The sequence below is a fragment of the Glycine max genome, chromosome 10 (assembly GCF_000004515.6).
Source record: "Glycine max cultivar Williams 82 chromosome 10, Glycine_max_v4.0, whole genome shotgun sequence".
NCBI lineage: Eukaryota > Viridiplantae > Streptophyta > Magnoliopsida > Fabales > Fabaceae > Glycine > Glycine max.
In genome coordinates, this window is record NC_038246.2 from 49448741 (window position 1) to 49465081 (window position 16341).

The 16341-nt window shown below is 33.4% G+C and overlaps 2 protein-coding genes across 7 annotated transcripts; both read left to right on the forward strand.

The window, feature by feature from the left end:
• The first annotated feature begins 6363 nt into the window (after positions 1-6363).
• LOC100809663 (probable protein phosphatase 2C 15) lies at positions 6364-11256 on the forward strand. 6 transcript variants are annotated; one of them, XM_006589615.4, is made up of 10 exons: positions 6364-6788; positions 7472-7522; positions 8016-8373; positions 8616-8787; positions 8945-9098; positions 9180-9243; positions 9399-9506; positions 9621-9746; positions 9845-10080; positions 10542-11256. In XM_006589615.4, the coding sequence occupies exons 3-10, from the start codon at positions 8164-8166 to the stop codon at positions 10765-10767; spliced, it is 1296 nt and encodes a 431-aa protein (XP_006589678.1). In that variant the 5' UTR covers positions 6364-6788; positions 7472-7522; positions 8016-8163; the 3' UTR covers positions 10768-11256. The 6 variants fall into 6 exon arrangements, with proteins under 6 accessions (XP_006589678.1, XP_006589677.1, XP_014618903.1 ...); XM_006589614.4 differs by having other exon boundaries at positions 6365-6788; positions 7469-7522; XM_003536624.5 differs by lacking the exon at positions 6364-6788 and adding an exon at positions 6803-7219 and having other exon boundaries at positions 7469-7522.
• Positions 11257-11946: 690 nt separating this feature from the next.
• Positions 11947-12705, forward strand: LOC102660793 (uncharacterized). The gene has a single exon (XM_014762781.1). The coding sequence runs from the start codon at positions 11947-11949 to the stop codon at positions 12703-12705; it is 759 nt and encodes a 252-aa protein (XP_014618267.1).
• The last annotated feature ends 3636 nt before the right edge of the window (positions 12706-16341 follow it).

Consider the following 16341-nt stretch of genomic DNA (forward strand, 5'->3'; position numbering starts at 1 on the left):
AATGTGAACAAAAATAAAAAGCTTTCTTGGAAAGCACCATTCATGTGCAGAATAAATACAAGTTTTTTTTCATCGACCAAATAAAACATGGAAGCACAATGGGCAGCATGTTCGAGATAATAAACAAATTACAGGATCAAATCTAACTGTTTAAATTCACACTGTTGCATGATGATGGTACAACACAAACCGATGAGTTTGCCAACTTGGCAATTTGTTGTTTTATGATAACCATACAATCCGAAAGTCACTTTCAAAAAGTTGCACAGAACTCCCAAATGATACAGCTTTTTTCCCCCAACTAGTACTTTTAATCCGAATTCTTCGATAAGAAATGCATATTAAATGCTTGTTTCATTGTCATCCCCAACTGGTCGTAGAACAGTAATCATTAGGAGTGTTGAAAAAAAATTGTTCTTGATTGAACCGGACTGTTACTAAACTAAATCTAATTAGTTTTTTTTGAATTAGGTAAAAAAAAATGACCGGGTGTAATATTTTATAAAAACCATTTCGAAAATTAGTTTGAAAAATAGTATTTACAAAAATAGTTTAAAAGGTAGTTTGAAAAGTTTAAAATTAATTCGGTTCTTAGAATTAATTTAAAACAAGTGAAAAACTATTTTAGTTCAAAATTAATTTTTTAAAATAGTTCAATTTTGAACTAATTTATAAATCAATATGAATATTTAAATATAAAATCAAATCCATTAAAACAATTTAAAATTAATTCGATTCAATTTTTTTATCAAACTAATTTTTACACACCTCATCGTCACATAAACAATGCCCCACTATACTGCTGATAGCTGCATAGTTAAGAAAGAATATTCCGAGGCAACTCAACCATATCCTCATTCCTCAACCGCTCTGATACACCTTAGCTTCTAGCTATCTATATACATGTAGGAACGGATTCACTTGTTGTGTATGCACATGTTTTTGTCATTAATTCTTATTAACTTGTTTCTATAGTATAAATTTGACAACTTTAACAGTTGAACCAAGTGATATTGTATTAATGATTATGGATATCAAATTTAACTATTCAATTAATAGAAACAATTGTAATGTGGATGCTTCTTTTTTAAGTGTTTTATGCTAGTGAATGCTTATCCTGATACTAGACTGCAGTGACAAGCATGATCATATAAATTTCATTTAAAAAGGTGTGGCTACTCTGCCTATGCAACAAAAAATGTGAAAAGTACTAATGGCCTACTATAGTACAACTTAGGTTAATAAGTCACCCTTGTAACCATAAACTTTTCTTTACATATAGTGAACAACTAAAACAATTCCAGGAATTGCATGCAATTAATATTCTATTTTTTTCCACTAATTTAATTATTGAAACTCCCTTGAATTGGGAAATATTTTAATATAATTTATTTTTAAATACTACTAGCTATTTTCTTATTTTCCAATGAGATAAAAACTAATGAAAAATCATTCTTATCAAACCATTGTATGGATCTTGTTTCTTCTTATTTTAGATCTACTACTGAAGGAGTGGTAATTAAGATCACGTCCATCGATGCCAAGGGTATTGTTACTCGGGAAAATTGATTAAACTCAATTTGACTACTGAGCATCGGATACCTATGTAACCGAACATTAGATTAATCGAATAGCCTGTACAGGATATAAGTGATATAATTGATTAATTGGAGGGAGCTAGCAATGATACACTCATACAGTCACGTGCTTCTTAGTCTTTATTTTTTGGCCTGAACCGCATGACATTGTTCTAAAAATCGTAATATATATGCAAGGATTTGCACCCCTAAAAAGAAAATGCAACGATTCATATAATGCTAGCAATCTCTTACTACGGTTCAAGTCTTCATGCAGCAGCAACTGCTACATGATCTCATTGTCCACATGAGGCAGATAAACATGGATCCGAGAAAATCTTCTCTTCCAAACCCCACATACTTATATTGAGGAGCATATTTATCGGTCCTGTCATGGTTGATTGTTCAAAGAATTTACTATAAATAAAATAATTTTTTAAGTAGATAGTAGTGTGTCTCTAAAAAATCTTTATACAGTAATTAATATTGTGCAATAGTTAAAAAATGTAAGTTTTGAAACACATTAACATTGAAGAATTATTTTTCCATAACATTAAAAAATCGATATTAGTAAAGTTTGTTGACCCTTTAAGAAAAAAGTAAAGTCTGTTGATGTTATTTAACTAGCTTCAAGTATTGGAACTCTATTAATTAGTTACAAAAGGGTGTAAAGATGAATATATTAATGGTTTTGATGTTCGATTAATAAGATCTGAGCACTTGTTTGTTGTTAGGGTAAGTCATGTGTGATTCTACTTCCACTTTCGATGTTAATTCCTAATAGTGGTTTGAATTATATTTTGTAATGTTGTTAGTGAGTTGTAGGTGAAAATTGACGAAGATGTTAGAAATTTAAAAAATAAAAAATAAGATGATAAATTAGTTAATGGATAAAATTTAACTTTGAATTTTATGGAGACTAAAACCGAAGTAAAAAGAATTCTAATGATAAAAAATATTCTTAAAACACATATAACATTGTCACGTGCCAATTATAATGAAAAGAAATGGAATTGAGATACAAGTCTTAAAGTATAAAACTGTAAAACTCATACTAAATTTTAAATTTTTTCTCTCATTCTTTTTTTCACACAATCAAACGCTCCCGGATATCTTATTAGGGTTAGTAGTCCTTCTTCTCACCCTTCCAACAATTAATAATTTTGTTCATAGACTTAGTTACATTTTTAATTCCCATATTTTAATTTATATGGAATTTTACTCTTTTTTAACTTCAATTGTTCTCAATTAATTTTTTATTTAAATTAAATCTCTTATTTAAAATTCCATTTAATAATTAATAGAAATATAGGAAATATGCAATATATTATTAATTTGTATAAATTTATAAAAAAAATATATAACGTACTTAAATAATAAAAAAACAAAATAACTTTTGTTATATTTTATATATTTTTCTTTTCTAATTTACATTAAATTATAATAGGTCACATATGTATCAATTATTTTTTTTCCTAATTATTTAATAACAATTTCATTTGAATAATTAAATTTTGTGAAAATTAAATCTGAATAATTAAATAAAAAATATTTATAATTATAATACGAATATTAAAATTGCAATTCGCCCTTTGATAATGTCATTAAGTATCACAAGATGTCACCATTGCACTGAACCCTTTCGACCAAATTTAAGCGAGGCCGAGTGGTACACCTTTATTTTTGCATGATATGATTCCTCCACTTTATGCTGAGACTCAGATATTTATGGATTTATCACCGCACGTAGATATGGCAAAGAAAACTCGTATTTGTGGGTACCCGCCCGAATCCGTCCCGACTTTGACGGGTAATACCCGAGTTGATCGGGTATGGGTACGGGTTCGGGTTTTTCCCGATAACCAAAAGTCGGGTACAGATACGGGTATGAGATTACTAGATCCGTCTCGACCCCGAACCCGAACCCGCCCGCCACTTAAAATCTTTAGAATTTTTGCATAATTTAATCAAAAGGCATATAATTTTTATTACTAGTTAATTTTATTTTAAATTTTTTATATAATTTAATATTATTTTCTTAACTATTTATGTAGACACACGCGTTATAATAAATTTATTGATATATAAGTAGTTAAAAATAAATGTTTAACAATCAATTTATTTTTTTTTCTAAAATCAAATTTTTAATATTTTTTTTAAAAAAATATTTTTCTAAATGGTGTGTGGAACGGGATTGGGGATACTCGATACCTGACGGGTACCCGACGGGTACGAGGATGGGACAATAAACTCAAACCCGTCGATAAACTCAAACCCGTCGGATATCAGGTACCGGTATAGGAATATGTTGAGGAGTCGGGATAAGGGATTGGGGAGACAATACCCGTATCCGACCCGCTCATTGCTATGTCTAACCGCACGTATAGTTTTCGCTGCTAGCTGGGCTCGTTGTAGCAGCCTCATTTAATAAAGAAAAACAAAATCAGCATCATACCATTGCTCTTTTCGTTTTTTATTTTATTTTATTGTTATAAGTATTCATTAATTTTAATTTTATTGATGATTAATTTATATAAAAAAAACTAATTGATCACTTTTATGAAATTCTTCTCTCATAATTATAATTTTTTTATCTATAAAATTTAAATTTATGATTTATCTATAAAATTTAAATTTATGATTTTATTTAATAGAATTGAATTCACTATTATTTGAACTAACAATTTATTCATATTTTTATCATTATTATGACAAGACACTACTAATTTTGCATTACAAATGTATTTTTTTAATTTCAATCAAATACAAAATGAATATCAAAACATTATAAATTATATATATACACACATATAAATAAAATTAAAAGATATATTTGATTAATTTAAATTTAAATTTTTTAGATTTCAATTTAATTTACATAAATATTATTTTTTAGAATAATAAAACAATATTATTTAAAACATCATTTTATTCAATAATTAATACTGTAAAATATATTTATTTGAAAATAGTTTTTTGCTAATATGTTTGTTAAGTTGTCATGTGAAATATTTATTAATTTATGTTAATTACTAAATTTGATTTTTTTTATATAATAATTTGGTTCTTAATAAAAATAAAGAATGTATTACTAATAACAGTTATATAGCAATGATGATTGTTATTTAATGAAAACTTGTGGGCATGATACACAAATGAATATAAGCACATAATATTTATCTTTTAATTTTACCGGATCAACTAATTAACTTGAAATTGAAAAACAATTAATATGTTTCACAGTTCATAACTTATAAGTATACCTTGATAATAAAAAATAACACCTTAATAACGTCAAATGACAAATACATTAAATTTATTTTAATGATTTTGAAAATTATGTATTTTAATAAAGAAAACAAGACAATGTAATAAAAAGTTAACTACTTTACCATCTCCGTTAACAACATATTTTTTTTAATCACGTCACGTTGAAGATTTTTACATAAAAATAACAATTGCTAGTCTCTCGTACAATACATGTACAGGTGAAATATAAATTTATAACGTGATTAAAAAAATCTCCATTAAACACGTATACTTTAATTATAGAAGCTTATTTTTTGAAAACTATCCCTTATATAGAGTTATAGTAAGTTAGTGGTTGGACGTATTGTGCTGACAAAAAAAATTAATTGTCGATGAAGACGAAGACAGGATGCGGATGACTAAAAAAACAAAACCCAAAGGCAAAGGTAACCCAGTGAGGAGATAAATTATTGTGCAGAAAAAACACATGACAGCTAATCCAACAATTATTTGGTAATAAATAAAGTTATTAAATACATTAATAATTAATTGACAATGATATTCATATATTTCATTCTGTTATGACTATTTTTTATTTATTTCTCTTTGTCTTTTCTATTGCATCACATATTATATATATTATTGATCCGTTTGTTAAACTTTACTAATATTTTTTAAATAAATATTTTTAATGTGTTATTTTTTTCTAAAAAAATAATTTTTTTAATTTTTAATAAGGAAATTTTATGTTTTTTCAAAATCATTTTTTTCGATTAAAAAAAAACAAGATGGACCCATTTTTTTTGTTTATTTATGTATTTTACTTTCCTTTATCTCTTCTATCTCCATTACAATCCACCCTAAAAATGGAAGTGGACACTTATAATTTTCCTTAATTAATATGAAAATAATTTATAAACACCCAAATGTCAACGGACGATAATTCTTTTTTTAAAAAACTTGATTATTGAGTTGTCAAATAATTTTTTGCCTAATAAAAAAATTAAAAATTAACTAAAATGATTTATCAAATATAACCTGAATGAGTGGATGAGTAATATTTTTTTATAATTACTGTAATTAGAATATTTAGTTTCTTGATAAAATCTTGAGATATACTTGTAAAGTGTTGACTCTTTAGATAGGTGTTATCGGATTAATCATAAGTCAAAAGCTTTAATTATACTTAAAAATTCTCATCTTTTTCAAAAAATGCATTAAGTCAAACTTAATTTTTTTTTTTACGAATTCAAAGTTTTGTTAGCATCTGAATTACATTGATGGATGAATATTTATTGTAACCTTACAAACAGACCGATTCTAATGGATTTCTCAAACTAATAATCATATTTGATTTAAAAAAAAATTGTTTCGATGATAAATTATTTTAAAAAATATATGAATAATAATTTTTTATTAAATAACCATGTAAAGAATTATAATAACAATACATAATAATTAAATTAAAAAATATAAATAATGTATGTAATTTAGGTTGGAAAGAGGATAAAGTAGAGAAAAGAAAGAAAGGTTGGTAGAGTGAGGTGTGTAACTGCAAAGCTGCAGCGCACTTTCTCTCTGAACCAAACAAACAAGAAGGCATCATGCCATCCCAGAAACAAATGCAAACCCCTCCAACACCTCTCCCTTTCAATTCACCAATTCCCATACTAACATAACATTTCTTTATTTATTCACAGATCATAACAGTTATAAACACATTGCTTAAAGAACTTCAAATACCAATTTTCTTTTGTCGGAAGCAACAAAATAATACTGATTATTTCACCTCCAACTCCAAATCTGTTTGTTTCTTGCACACAATTTGCCGTGGTCCCCACCACAAAGTGTTTGTTTGTTTCCTCAATTCAATTTTTCCTTGTCCAAATCCAAGGAGATTAGATTATGAAACCCATTGTCACTTCGTTTGCGGAAATTGGTCTCCTGCTTAGGTTGTATCATGTATGTCCATCTCACTTTCACACTTGCTGTCTGCTATAGCATGTTTTTCCAGTTGTCACTCCTCCCTCCCTCACTGTATTTTACTCCTTTTTTCTTGTAAAATAGAAAGAAATAAGGGGTAGCAGTTATTTGTTTTGTTTTGTTTTGTTTTTCCCTCTAGGGGAAGGAAACAGAGAAAGAAAAGTTTAAAGATACCGACTTTTAACTGAAACAGAATGTGTGGGTGTTTGCTAGATAGGCTTTATAATTCTCAGTAAAAAGCCACTTTCTTCGTTCCATGAAAAATAGCTTGGTCCCATGCTACCACGCCAGCTGCATCTGCTTTTTTTTGTTATTCCCTTTGGTTCTGGGGTGGAATCTACGTATAAAAGTTGAAATCTTGGTTTCGTTTCTTGGTTGAGGAGAATTGTTTGGGGCTGACTTGGTGTTGGGTTGGTCCTGAATTTTTTTAATGCCTTTTTGTTTGTTTTCTAGTTTTTTTTTTTTTTTTTTTTTTTTTAAATTGCGTACTAGTAACTCTCTCTCTCTCTCTGGGAATTGGGTGCTTCTATTTGTTTAATGGAAGATTATTTATGGGTTTAGATTATTGGGTTTAACAGTTCATGCCTAGTCACCAATACGCGTTTGGTATACGTATTGAAATCTTTCTTTCTTCTTTTGTGCAAATTTGCTTGGTCTAGCAGCCATATCTGCATCTGGTTTTGCGCGTGGTGTACACCCAGACATTCTCGCTGGTAATTCAGCTACTTTGTTTTTTTATGCTAGGAATTTGCGTTCTATCATCTATGTTTTGCCTACTTTGAATCCGCTACAAGTTTCTCCTTTTTTATTTTTGAAAAAAAAAATGTACTTGAAGCTCATTGTTCTTCAAGCTCAATTGAGGCCAAGGTTTTAAAAAACTTTCTGCCAGCGTGGTTTCAGCTTCAATTGTGGTCACATTCGTCTGTAATTTCCGTCTCAATTTTCCGCAATGTGACTGCAATTATGGTTGTATTTGTCTGCAATTTCCGCCGCAATTTTCTGCAATACCAAGGAATGCGACGAAACCACGACTGCGATTGCAATTTAAAACCTTGATAGTTGCCAAAAGTGGGTCAAACAAATTGCATAATGCATTGTGATTTGTGAAAACTAAAAAGTTGCTTCTGCACTTTGTTGGATTTACATGTTTTATTTGGTTGTTATTGGAGATGAATAGTTAATTGCTGATCTTTGTGATGAATGCAGATCTAGTTGGGATAAAGTGTCTCTTTATATTGCCAAGAAGAGTTTACTGTGTGGGAGGAGTGTTTTATGTTTGAGGTCTTATATACTTGTGAGAAAAGAGCTTTTTGGATTTGAGTAGTAGGGTGAAGGTTCTTTGGTGGGGCTAGATATGGCCTCTGGTGAAGGGAGGCGGCGTCATCATGATCTTGTGCCTCTTGCTGCATTGCTCAAGAGAGAGATGAAGAGTGAGAAGATGGAGAAGCCTACTGTGAGGGTTGGACATGCAGCTCAGTCCAAGAAAGGGGAGGATTACTTTCTAATTAAGACTGATTGTCAACGAGTGCCTGGGAACTCTTCATCTTCCTTTTCTGTATATGCGGTATTTTTCAACTTTTCTGTTTCAGATTATATTTTCACCTCTAGAAATGCATGATATATCATATATATAGTAAGTTATAGTTTGGAGATTGCTGATTGTTTAATCTGCTTGTTTTCATGGAAATTTTGCTTTACTTTTTACTCTTGGCATGTGGCAACAGCCTTTTCAGACTAAAATGAATGTCCTTTTGGATGGAAGCACAGTATCCTATAAGATGGCCACTCATTTCTTCTGGTTAACAGGTTTTTGATGGGCATAATGGAAATGCTGCTGCCATTTTTACTAGGGAGCATTTGTTAAATCATGTGTTGGGTGCTCTTCCTCGAGGGCTTGGACGAGATGAGTGGTTACAAGCTTTACCAAGGGCACTGGTTGCTGGCTTTGTTAAGACTGACAAGGAATTTCAGAGCAGAGGTGTGAACTTTAGCTTTTATTCTTGTGTCTTTTGGGGATAGAGAAGTTATTCATATTGGGAGGGTGGAAATACAGAACTGGAGGATCAGGATTCAGGAATTTATTTTTTCTCTCTTCTTATTACTGATTGTATGAGTCCTCATCTGGTTTTGTCCAGGAGAAACTTCTGGAACCACAGCCACATTCGTAATAGTGGATAGGTGGACTGTGACTGTTGCATCAGTTGGAGATTCCCGTTGTATACTAGATACCCAGGGTGGTGCTGTTACCTCCTTAACTGTTGATCACAGACTTGAAGAGAATATTGAAGAGTATGTTTTTATTTCTAAGGCCTAAGTTTGTTAACCTTTTTTTTTTGTATGCTCTTGTTATGAGTTACACTGTATGCACAGGAGGGAACGTGTAACTGCTAGTGGAGGTGAAGTTGGGAGACTTAGCATTGTTGGTGGGGCTGAGGTGAGCATATTTATGTTGTAGTTATACTTTTTTCATCCTAAAATGGAAGAAAAGGAAAGATCTTCCATTTGTCCCCTACCCCCTTACAGCATCTAACATGGGAACATTCCATTTAGCTTATCCTTGTTTTAAAGTTTAGTTCTAAACCATTGCAGATTGGTCCCCTTCGTTGCTGGCCAGGAGGTCTATGCCTTTCTAGGTCAATAGGTGACATGGATGTTGGGGAGTTCATAGTTCCAATACCATATGTCAAACAAGTAAAGGTATAATTTGTTTCCAGATAATTTCTTCTTCTTTAGGTCAGTGATTATAATGATTATGCATCCTGCTAGGCCTTTGTTCAGGATAAAAATCTTACAATTTGTCATGGATTATAGCTGTCAAAAGCTGGTGGGAGGCTTGTAATTGCCTCTGATGGCATATGGGATGCTCTATCATCAGAAATGGCTGCAAAATTTTGCCGTGGTTTGCCTGCTGAACTTGCTGCTATGCAGGTTGTCAAGGTAGTCTTCTGGCTTGTGATGTGACATTACTACATTAGCATCATGTTGCAAAGCTGGCATTTCTCCTCACATGTATATATATTTTAACTGTTATACAGGAAGCACTAAGAACGAGAGGGTTAAAGGACGATACAACTTGCATAGTAGTTGACATTATCCCACCTGATAATGAATTGCCACCAACACCTCCCCCCCCAAAACGGAACAAGCTGAGAGATCTTCTTTCCTTCAGGAAGAGGTCCCGTGATTCTGCCAGTAAGCTGTCAAAAAAGCTTTCAGCTATAAATATAGTGGAGGAACTGTTTGAAGAAGGATCCGCAATGCTTGCTGAAAGGTAATCTGTCATTCCCTTCTATAGGAAAAATTTTCAATTGACGAGAGTGGGAAAATTTCATGAACAGTACATTACAGTCTAATTAGTTTATGATGTGCTGCGATTTACTTACCTGATAATATGTGGAGTCATAACTCATAAGTGAACACCCTCCTTCCTTTTCGAGGAAGGAATCTTCATGTTTTGCATGGCCATTTGGCTGTAAAAACACTTATATTTTATCCTATTGCCTCTTATTATATTCTTAATTGGTTCTCTCTTAACTGATACCTACTTAGGATACTACGTGAGCTAATTTCAGTATGTGTTCTGTAGCTATGAGTCTGTACTAGTCTGGAAGTATTTCCTGGTTTTCTTATCGAGTTGGACTTACTCAGACAATTTTCTGTTGTATTCCTTTAAATACTTTTAAAACAGTTATGGTTCATGAATATTTATTACTTAATATGGCATACCTGCAGATTAGGAAATGATGACAACTTGAACTCAGGGCAATCAACATCTGGCATTTTTGTCTGTGCTGTATGTCAAGTTGATCTTGCTCCAAGTGAGGGCATCTCTGTCCACGCAGGTTCCATTTTCTCCACCAGCTCCAAACCCTGGGAAGGTCCTTTTCTATGTTTTGATTGCCGTGATAAGAAGGATGCTATGGAAGGAAAACGTCCAAGTGGAGTTAAGGTGTCATAGGCTCAAAATTGATTTCCTGTTATAGTATTCTTTATGCTATCTTTGGCCATTTTTGTATTCACAATTTTTATAGGCAAAAATTAATTGATTGAATCTCACTATCTAGCAGCAACAGCTGTATATGTGAATTGTGATATCCACGAATTCATCTAAAATGGGGCCATTGCATTTGAGTAGCAAATTAAAACTGGGAGAGAGTGCCTGGAATGGGTTTTTGGGCGGCTGAAGATTCTTCATCTCTGATTTGGATGGTTAAGATTGTTGCCGGGTAGATTCTTTTGTATAGTAGTTTATGTTGCTTAACTTACCACAAAAGTGGGTATTCTCTTGATTAAGTATGCCTCCCCAAATTCTGTATATAAATTTCCATGGACCTTTTCTACCCCTGGGGATTGGAAGCTTCAAATCTCTACTATGGATTGAGAAATCAATTCATCTAAATTTAGAAATTGCTTGTTAAATACTGTATGTTTCCTTTTTCCCGTGTTATTTTGGTGTCACTCTCCTCTTTGTCCTTTACAAATAACTGGAAGGATAATGTAATGATTGCTTATGCGATTTTTCAATGTTAGAGCAAAGTTCCGTTGAACGGAAAGTGAGAGCGCCTTAAACCAAACACACACTAAGCATGTTTGAATTAAAGTTTACACATTTAATCCAAGATTAAATTTAAGTTTGTAAACTAAATTTAGAAAAACAATTCAAGTCTTATTTTTACAAAATTGAATTTTTAAACAAAATTGTAATATGCAAATGTATTTTTGAGAATAATCAAACATGTCACAAAAATGAGTTTAAAATATTCCAAAAGGAGAATTAAACATAGCCTAATGCATAAAAGCATAAATTTCTCAGTAATCAAGTTTCTCAAAGTTTCTATTCTGTTACCATGAGCAAAGGAATGGAGTTCCAAGTTCGAGCATTAAACCTAAATTGGGAAACGTATGAATTTTGGAAGAGTCAATTTCCATCCTCTCTTTCTGCTAATACGTTGTATAGTGAATAGGAGAAATTGAACGGAAAATATGGTGGGCCTATTTTTCTCCGGGTCTTCCATGCTCATTTTCCAAGTCAAATTGCGAATCAAAGACGTTCTTTTAGATGAGTTGATACATGTCATATACTATAAATTAATATAGAGAGTTCATTACTTGTTCCTCAAAAAGTTGGGAATTTGGGATGGCTCCAGTTGATTTGTTCTGCTTCCTATTTTGTTTCCTTGTACTCATTCTCTCCGCTGGTTATGGAAATGGGCACCAAGATTGTCCACACTCCTTTACTTGTGGGAATCTTGGGACTCTCCATTACCCTTTCACCAAGGCAGAACTACCTGACTGTGGCTTGCTAGCCATACGTGATTGTGATGATCCTCTTCAACCCACAAAAACGATCCAGCTAGAGAAAAATGGAAATAGCAGCAGCATAGTGGTTAATGGCATCACTCAGCAGGGTGAGATTTCAATTTTGGATGAAGATTTTCACAAGCGTTTACAACAAAATACTTGTGGAGCGTTGAAGAATAATTATAGTCTTCCATCCCCTTCTTCTTTGTATTCTATTCACATAGAATATAATGTAACACTATTCAAATGCAAACACAGCCTCAATATGAATATGAAACCCCCAGCACATTATTTTAAATACCAGTGCCATGATTATGATTATGATATCTATTATGACAGCCTTCCCTCTCCTAATAATAAGGAGGCGCATAGCCTTTTCTCATCCTACTCAGTTATTCAGATATCATCAAAAGACTTGACTGATACCTCAAACATTCTATCGTTTCTATCTGCTGAGATGACTCTTGAAGTAGTATTATCTAATGATTGTTACGAGTGCTATAATCTCAGAGGTGGCCAATGTCTACTTGACAGCAATCAAAAGTTCTACTGTGAAAAAGGTACGCTTTACATAAATTTCTCATTTATTCCTTAATCCATTCGAATGTTTCCTTTCGGTACAGTGAGTTTTCTAGACCAGACCATTGAGATTGTCACATACGAAGTCTCGTCTTAGACATGGCTGCGCCAGTGCCCCAATTTTTATTATTTTTAAAATTCTGGTGTTTTTTTAAGCATTTAATTATTTTCTATTTACCACTTCAGTGGCAAGAGTCAAGTTGATTGCTGAATGCTATTTTTTTTTACTCTGTATCCATCCATCCATCAGGATTCAAGAACTAATCTGTCAAAGGAGATTCATTTAAGCTACTAACATCTTTCCATAAACGTTTTTGCCATATGCTTGACCACACGCTTTACGTTACTGGCATCATGGCGATTAGAATTAGTTTGACTGTCCTAATTTTCTAGACCAGTGTGAGCCTAACACTCCGTTACTTCACCAATAGTTATGACACCCTTTCTTCTGTAATTCTTAAATCATTAAGAAATAAATACAAGAGGCTGCGTTAGTAAATGTTTGACAAAAATAAAGAAAAGCTTTAAATAAATTATTGGCTTTGATTTTTATAACATTACTCGTCATGTTTTTCATTCTTTTTCCCTCTCTACTTACAAACCCATTAAATTAAATATTAGTATTATTCTAAAGTGACATCCAGGAAATAAACCAATTTGGGTTGGCTTGAGGGGATAATTGTTGGTATGTACCAGATTAAAAGTAATCACGAATTATTAATGTATTATGGATATTGCATTTGATTAGCAAAGGCTCTCCGAGAGAACCTTGATTTAGTTGTTTATAGGCTTTCTGAAAAAAAAAAAGGTTGTTTATAGGCTAAAATATATTAATGCTCTATTAATTTTTTGGAATGTTTTTTTTGAAAGATGTAAAATACACTTTGAGAAATGCTATTTTGGATTGAAGTTGTTGTTTTTAAAATGAATTTTTTGTAAGTCCAATACTGATTTTTAAATCCCTTTTCACTTCTAGAAAGGATGTTTCAAATTTACAAATCTACCCTTAGAATAGTTGTTCCTTAAGTTAAATTGCTTCCGGAATAACCGTTTTAAAAGTTTTGTTGGCTTTTGGAAAAGCCATTATGAAAACTTTTTTTTTCTTATGAAAAACTTATTTTGGAAGGTTTTTTTTTCCTACAAAAAGGTTATTCCAAAATCATTTTTTGTTAAGGAATAAGCATTCCAAAATGCGACCCCATCCACACCGGAAATCACCCCCACCATAACCCAACCTCAACCCCACCAAAAACCAACCCCAATCCCACTAGAACCCAAACCCATATCACAAAGGAAGAAGCTTACCTTCAATGACAAAGGAGGAAGGGAATGAGGATGCGCAACTTCAAGACAAAGGAAGAAGGAAGATGTCGTGGTAAGTCATCGTTGTGGGTGAGTTGGAAAAGATCATGCTAATTCATTAAGGGCAATAGAATAATTTCAAATGAAATAAAGGAATGGAGAATATACTTGTGAGGACGTAGGATTTAATTCCCCAAATTTAGTTACTCTTGTTGGTCAAGAGGCTAAGCCTTGTTTAAATCAAGCCCACAATGACTCAAGCAAAATCAAGAAAAAAAATTTCCTTAATCCTTCAAAGCATTCATTTTGATCCACAAGTGAGTAATATGTCTTCTTTCCATTTTAACGTGGAAATTTTTTGTGTGACCCCACGTGTTTTTAGAAATTTCCTTAGCCTTTGTTGCCTACCAAACCATGAAAGTTCCTCCCTCTAGCAAACACACAAAGGTGTCAACCATTTACTCCAATTGTAAGGTCAATGCCGTAGGCGGCTATAGCCTCGCTATTGACAATTTTTTGGTATAATTCTCTTCTCCTTCTTCAATGTTCTCTGTCCACCACTAGATAGTAGACACCTTCCAAAATGAACATCTTCTTTATCCTTAAACCCCTTTCTTCTCCCCTGTTTCTCTCATACATCATCTTCTTCTATCTCCTTGCCAAAAACACCTCCTGTGATGTGGACCCAAAATTTCTCGTAAGATTTAAATGCATTTTTTTATATTATTGTTCAATTCAAATTTATGTAATAAGGCTTTGTATTAAAAGTCAACATAGATTACCATATAAAACTCTACTAATTTCGATCTAAGTTATCCTTTCTTATTCATAAATCGATGATAAAGGGATTTTGTTATCAAGATTAGCAGAACAAGTAGGATATTTGTTATGAATAAGAGCAGAAAACAACAGGACACAGAGCAAGAAACAAAACCAAAGAAGGAAGAAAGGCCAAGGAGGGAAATCTACAAACCTCAGTACCTCAGAGACTTTGTATAGGAGGCTGAGCTGGCAGCAGATTGGTGCTCTTCCACGATTGTTGTCGGTCATTATCCAAATTCCGTTAGAAATGTTTATTTTGATTTCCTTCAAGTCATATAATGCCAAAAGCCGATAGAATATTGTAATAGGCTCAAACTCTATATATATTGAAAACATGTATTCAAATGGCAAGTAGAAATATAATTAGAAATTTCCTCTCTTAATCTCCCTTTTCTGGAGATCTCCTAGTCCTCAAATTCTGGGAACATAATAACTTGGTGCTTTCATTGAGCACTGCCACCATGGCTACAACAACTCGACCCAAAACCAGAATGGAACACATAGAAGAAGCCATAACTAAGCTAGCCTCCAACCAACTCCATGTCACCATCAAACTAGATGAACTCATTTAATGCATTACTGTGTTGGAAGCCCGTTAACACCATTCACCCACACCTCCATCTTCTTCCTCTGCGAAGGCACTCCTCGCACACACGCCCATGCCAACTCCATCACCACCCCCCACACTCATGCCGCAACACCTCGCACCCTTGCCAGCTCCGCTTACCAGCAAAGGAGACATTGCAAGAAAGCTTATAGAACCACTTTACCCTACCTTGCCTTTCGAGAGCGACAACAACATCCACCGTGATACACGTCTTTCCCTTAACGTGCTCAGTGTAGGTAACAGAGTACCACAGACCATCCTCGGGAAGATTCTTAAGGACTCCGCGAGCCAAACGGTGAATCCCGAGTTTCATAATGTTCAGCATGTTGTCACACAGCACCACCTTGTGTCCTTTGGCTCCTCTCTTGCCTCCCTCCCGCGACCACCGTATTCGTCGCCGTCACCTCCACCACCACCACCAGAGCCACCGCCTCCACCACGACCATGGTCGGCGCGGGTTTGTGCTTCGTGGACAATGAGGTTCGGCCGTAAAGGTCTTGACCGTGTCACCCATTGTTCCCAAAAGGTGGATGCTTTGACATGCTCCTTTGCCCTCAAGGGCTGCACACGCACATTGGCTTTCTTCGAAGCCACCCAAATACATTCTCAGCTTTTGCGATTTGGGTTCGAAGCTGATATCTTGTTGCTGACCACTTTGCTGGACGTGTACGCCAAAATCGGTGATCTTGACGCTGCACAAAAGGTGTTTGATAATATGTGCAGGCGAGACATTACTTCGTGGAATGCCATGATTTTTGGGTTGGCTCAAGGAAGCCGCCCCAATGAGGCTATAGCTTTGTTCAACAGAATGAAGGATGAGGGACGGAGCCCTAAGGAAGTAATTGTTCTTAGTGCCCTATTATACTCATGTATCTTTCTTCTTCTATACTCACCCCCCTGTTTCAACTTGATTTTCTTATT

What these genes read in the sequence shown, in the direction of transcription:
- LOC100809663 (XM_006589615.4), top strand. Translation starts at nt 8,164, where the DNA reads ATGGCCTCTGGTGAAGGGAGGCGGCGTCATCATGATCTTGTGCCTCTT. An exon ending in CAAGGAATTTCAGAGCAGAG is followed by an intron (nt 8,788 to 8,944) that starts GTGTGAACTTTA and finishes GGTTTTGTCCAG; the next exon opens with GAGAAACTTCTGGAACCACA. An exon ending in CATATGTCAAACAAGTAAAG is followed by an intron (nt 9,507 to 9,620) that starts GTATAATTTGTT and finishes CATGGATTATAG; the next exon opens with CTGTCAAAAGCTGGTGGGAG.
- LOC102660793 (XM_014762781.1), top strand. Translation starts at nt 11,947, where the DNA reads ATGGCTCCAGTTGATTTGTTCTGCTTCCTATTTTGTTTCCTTGTACTC.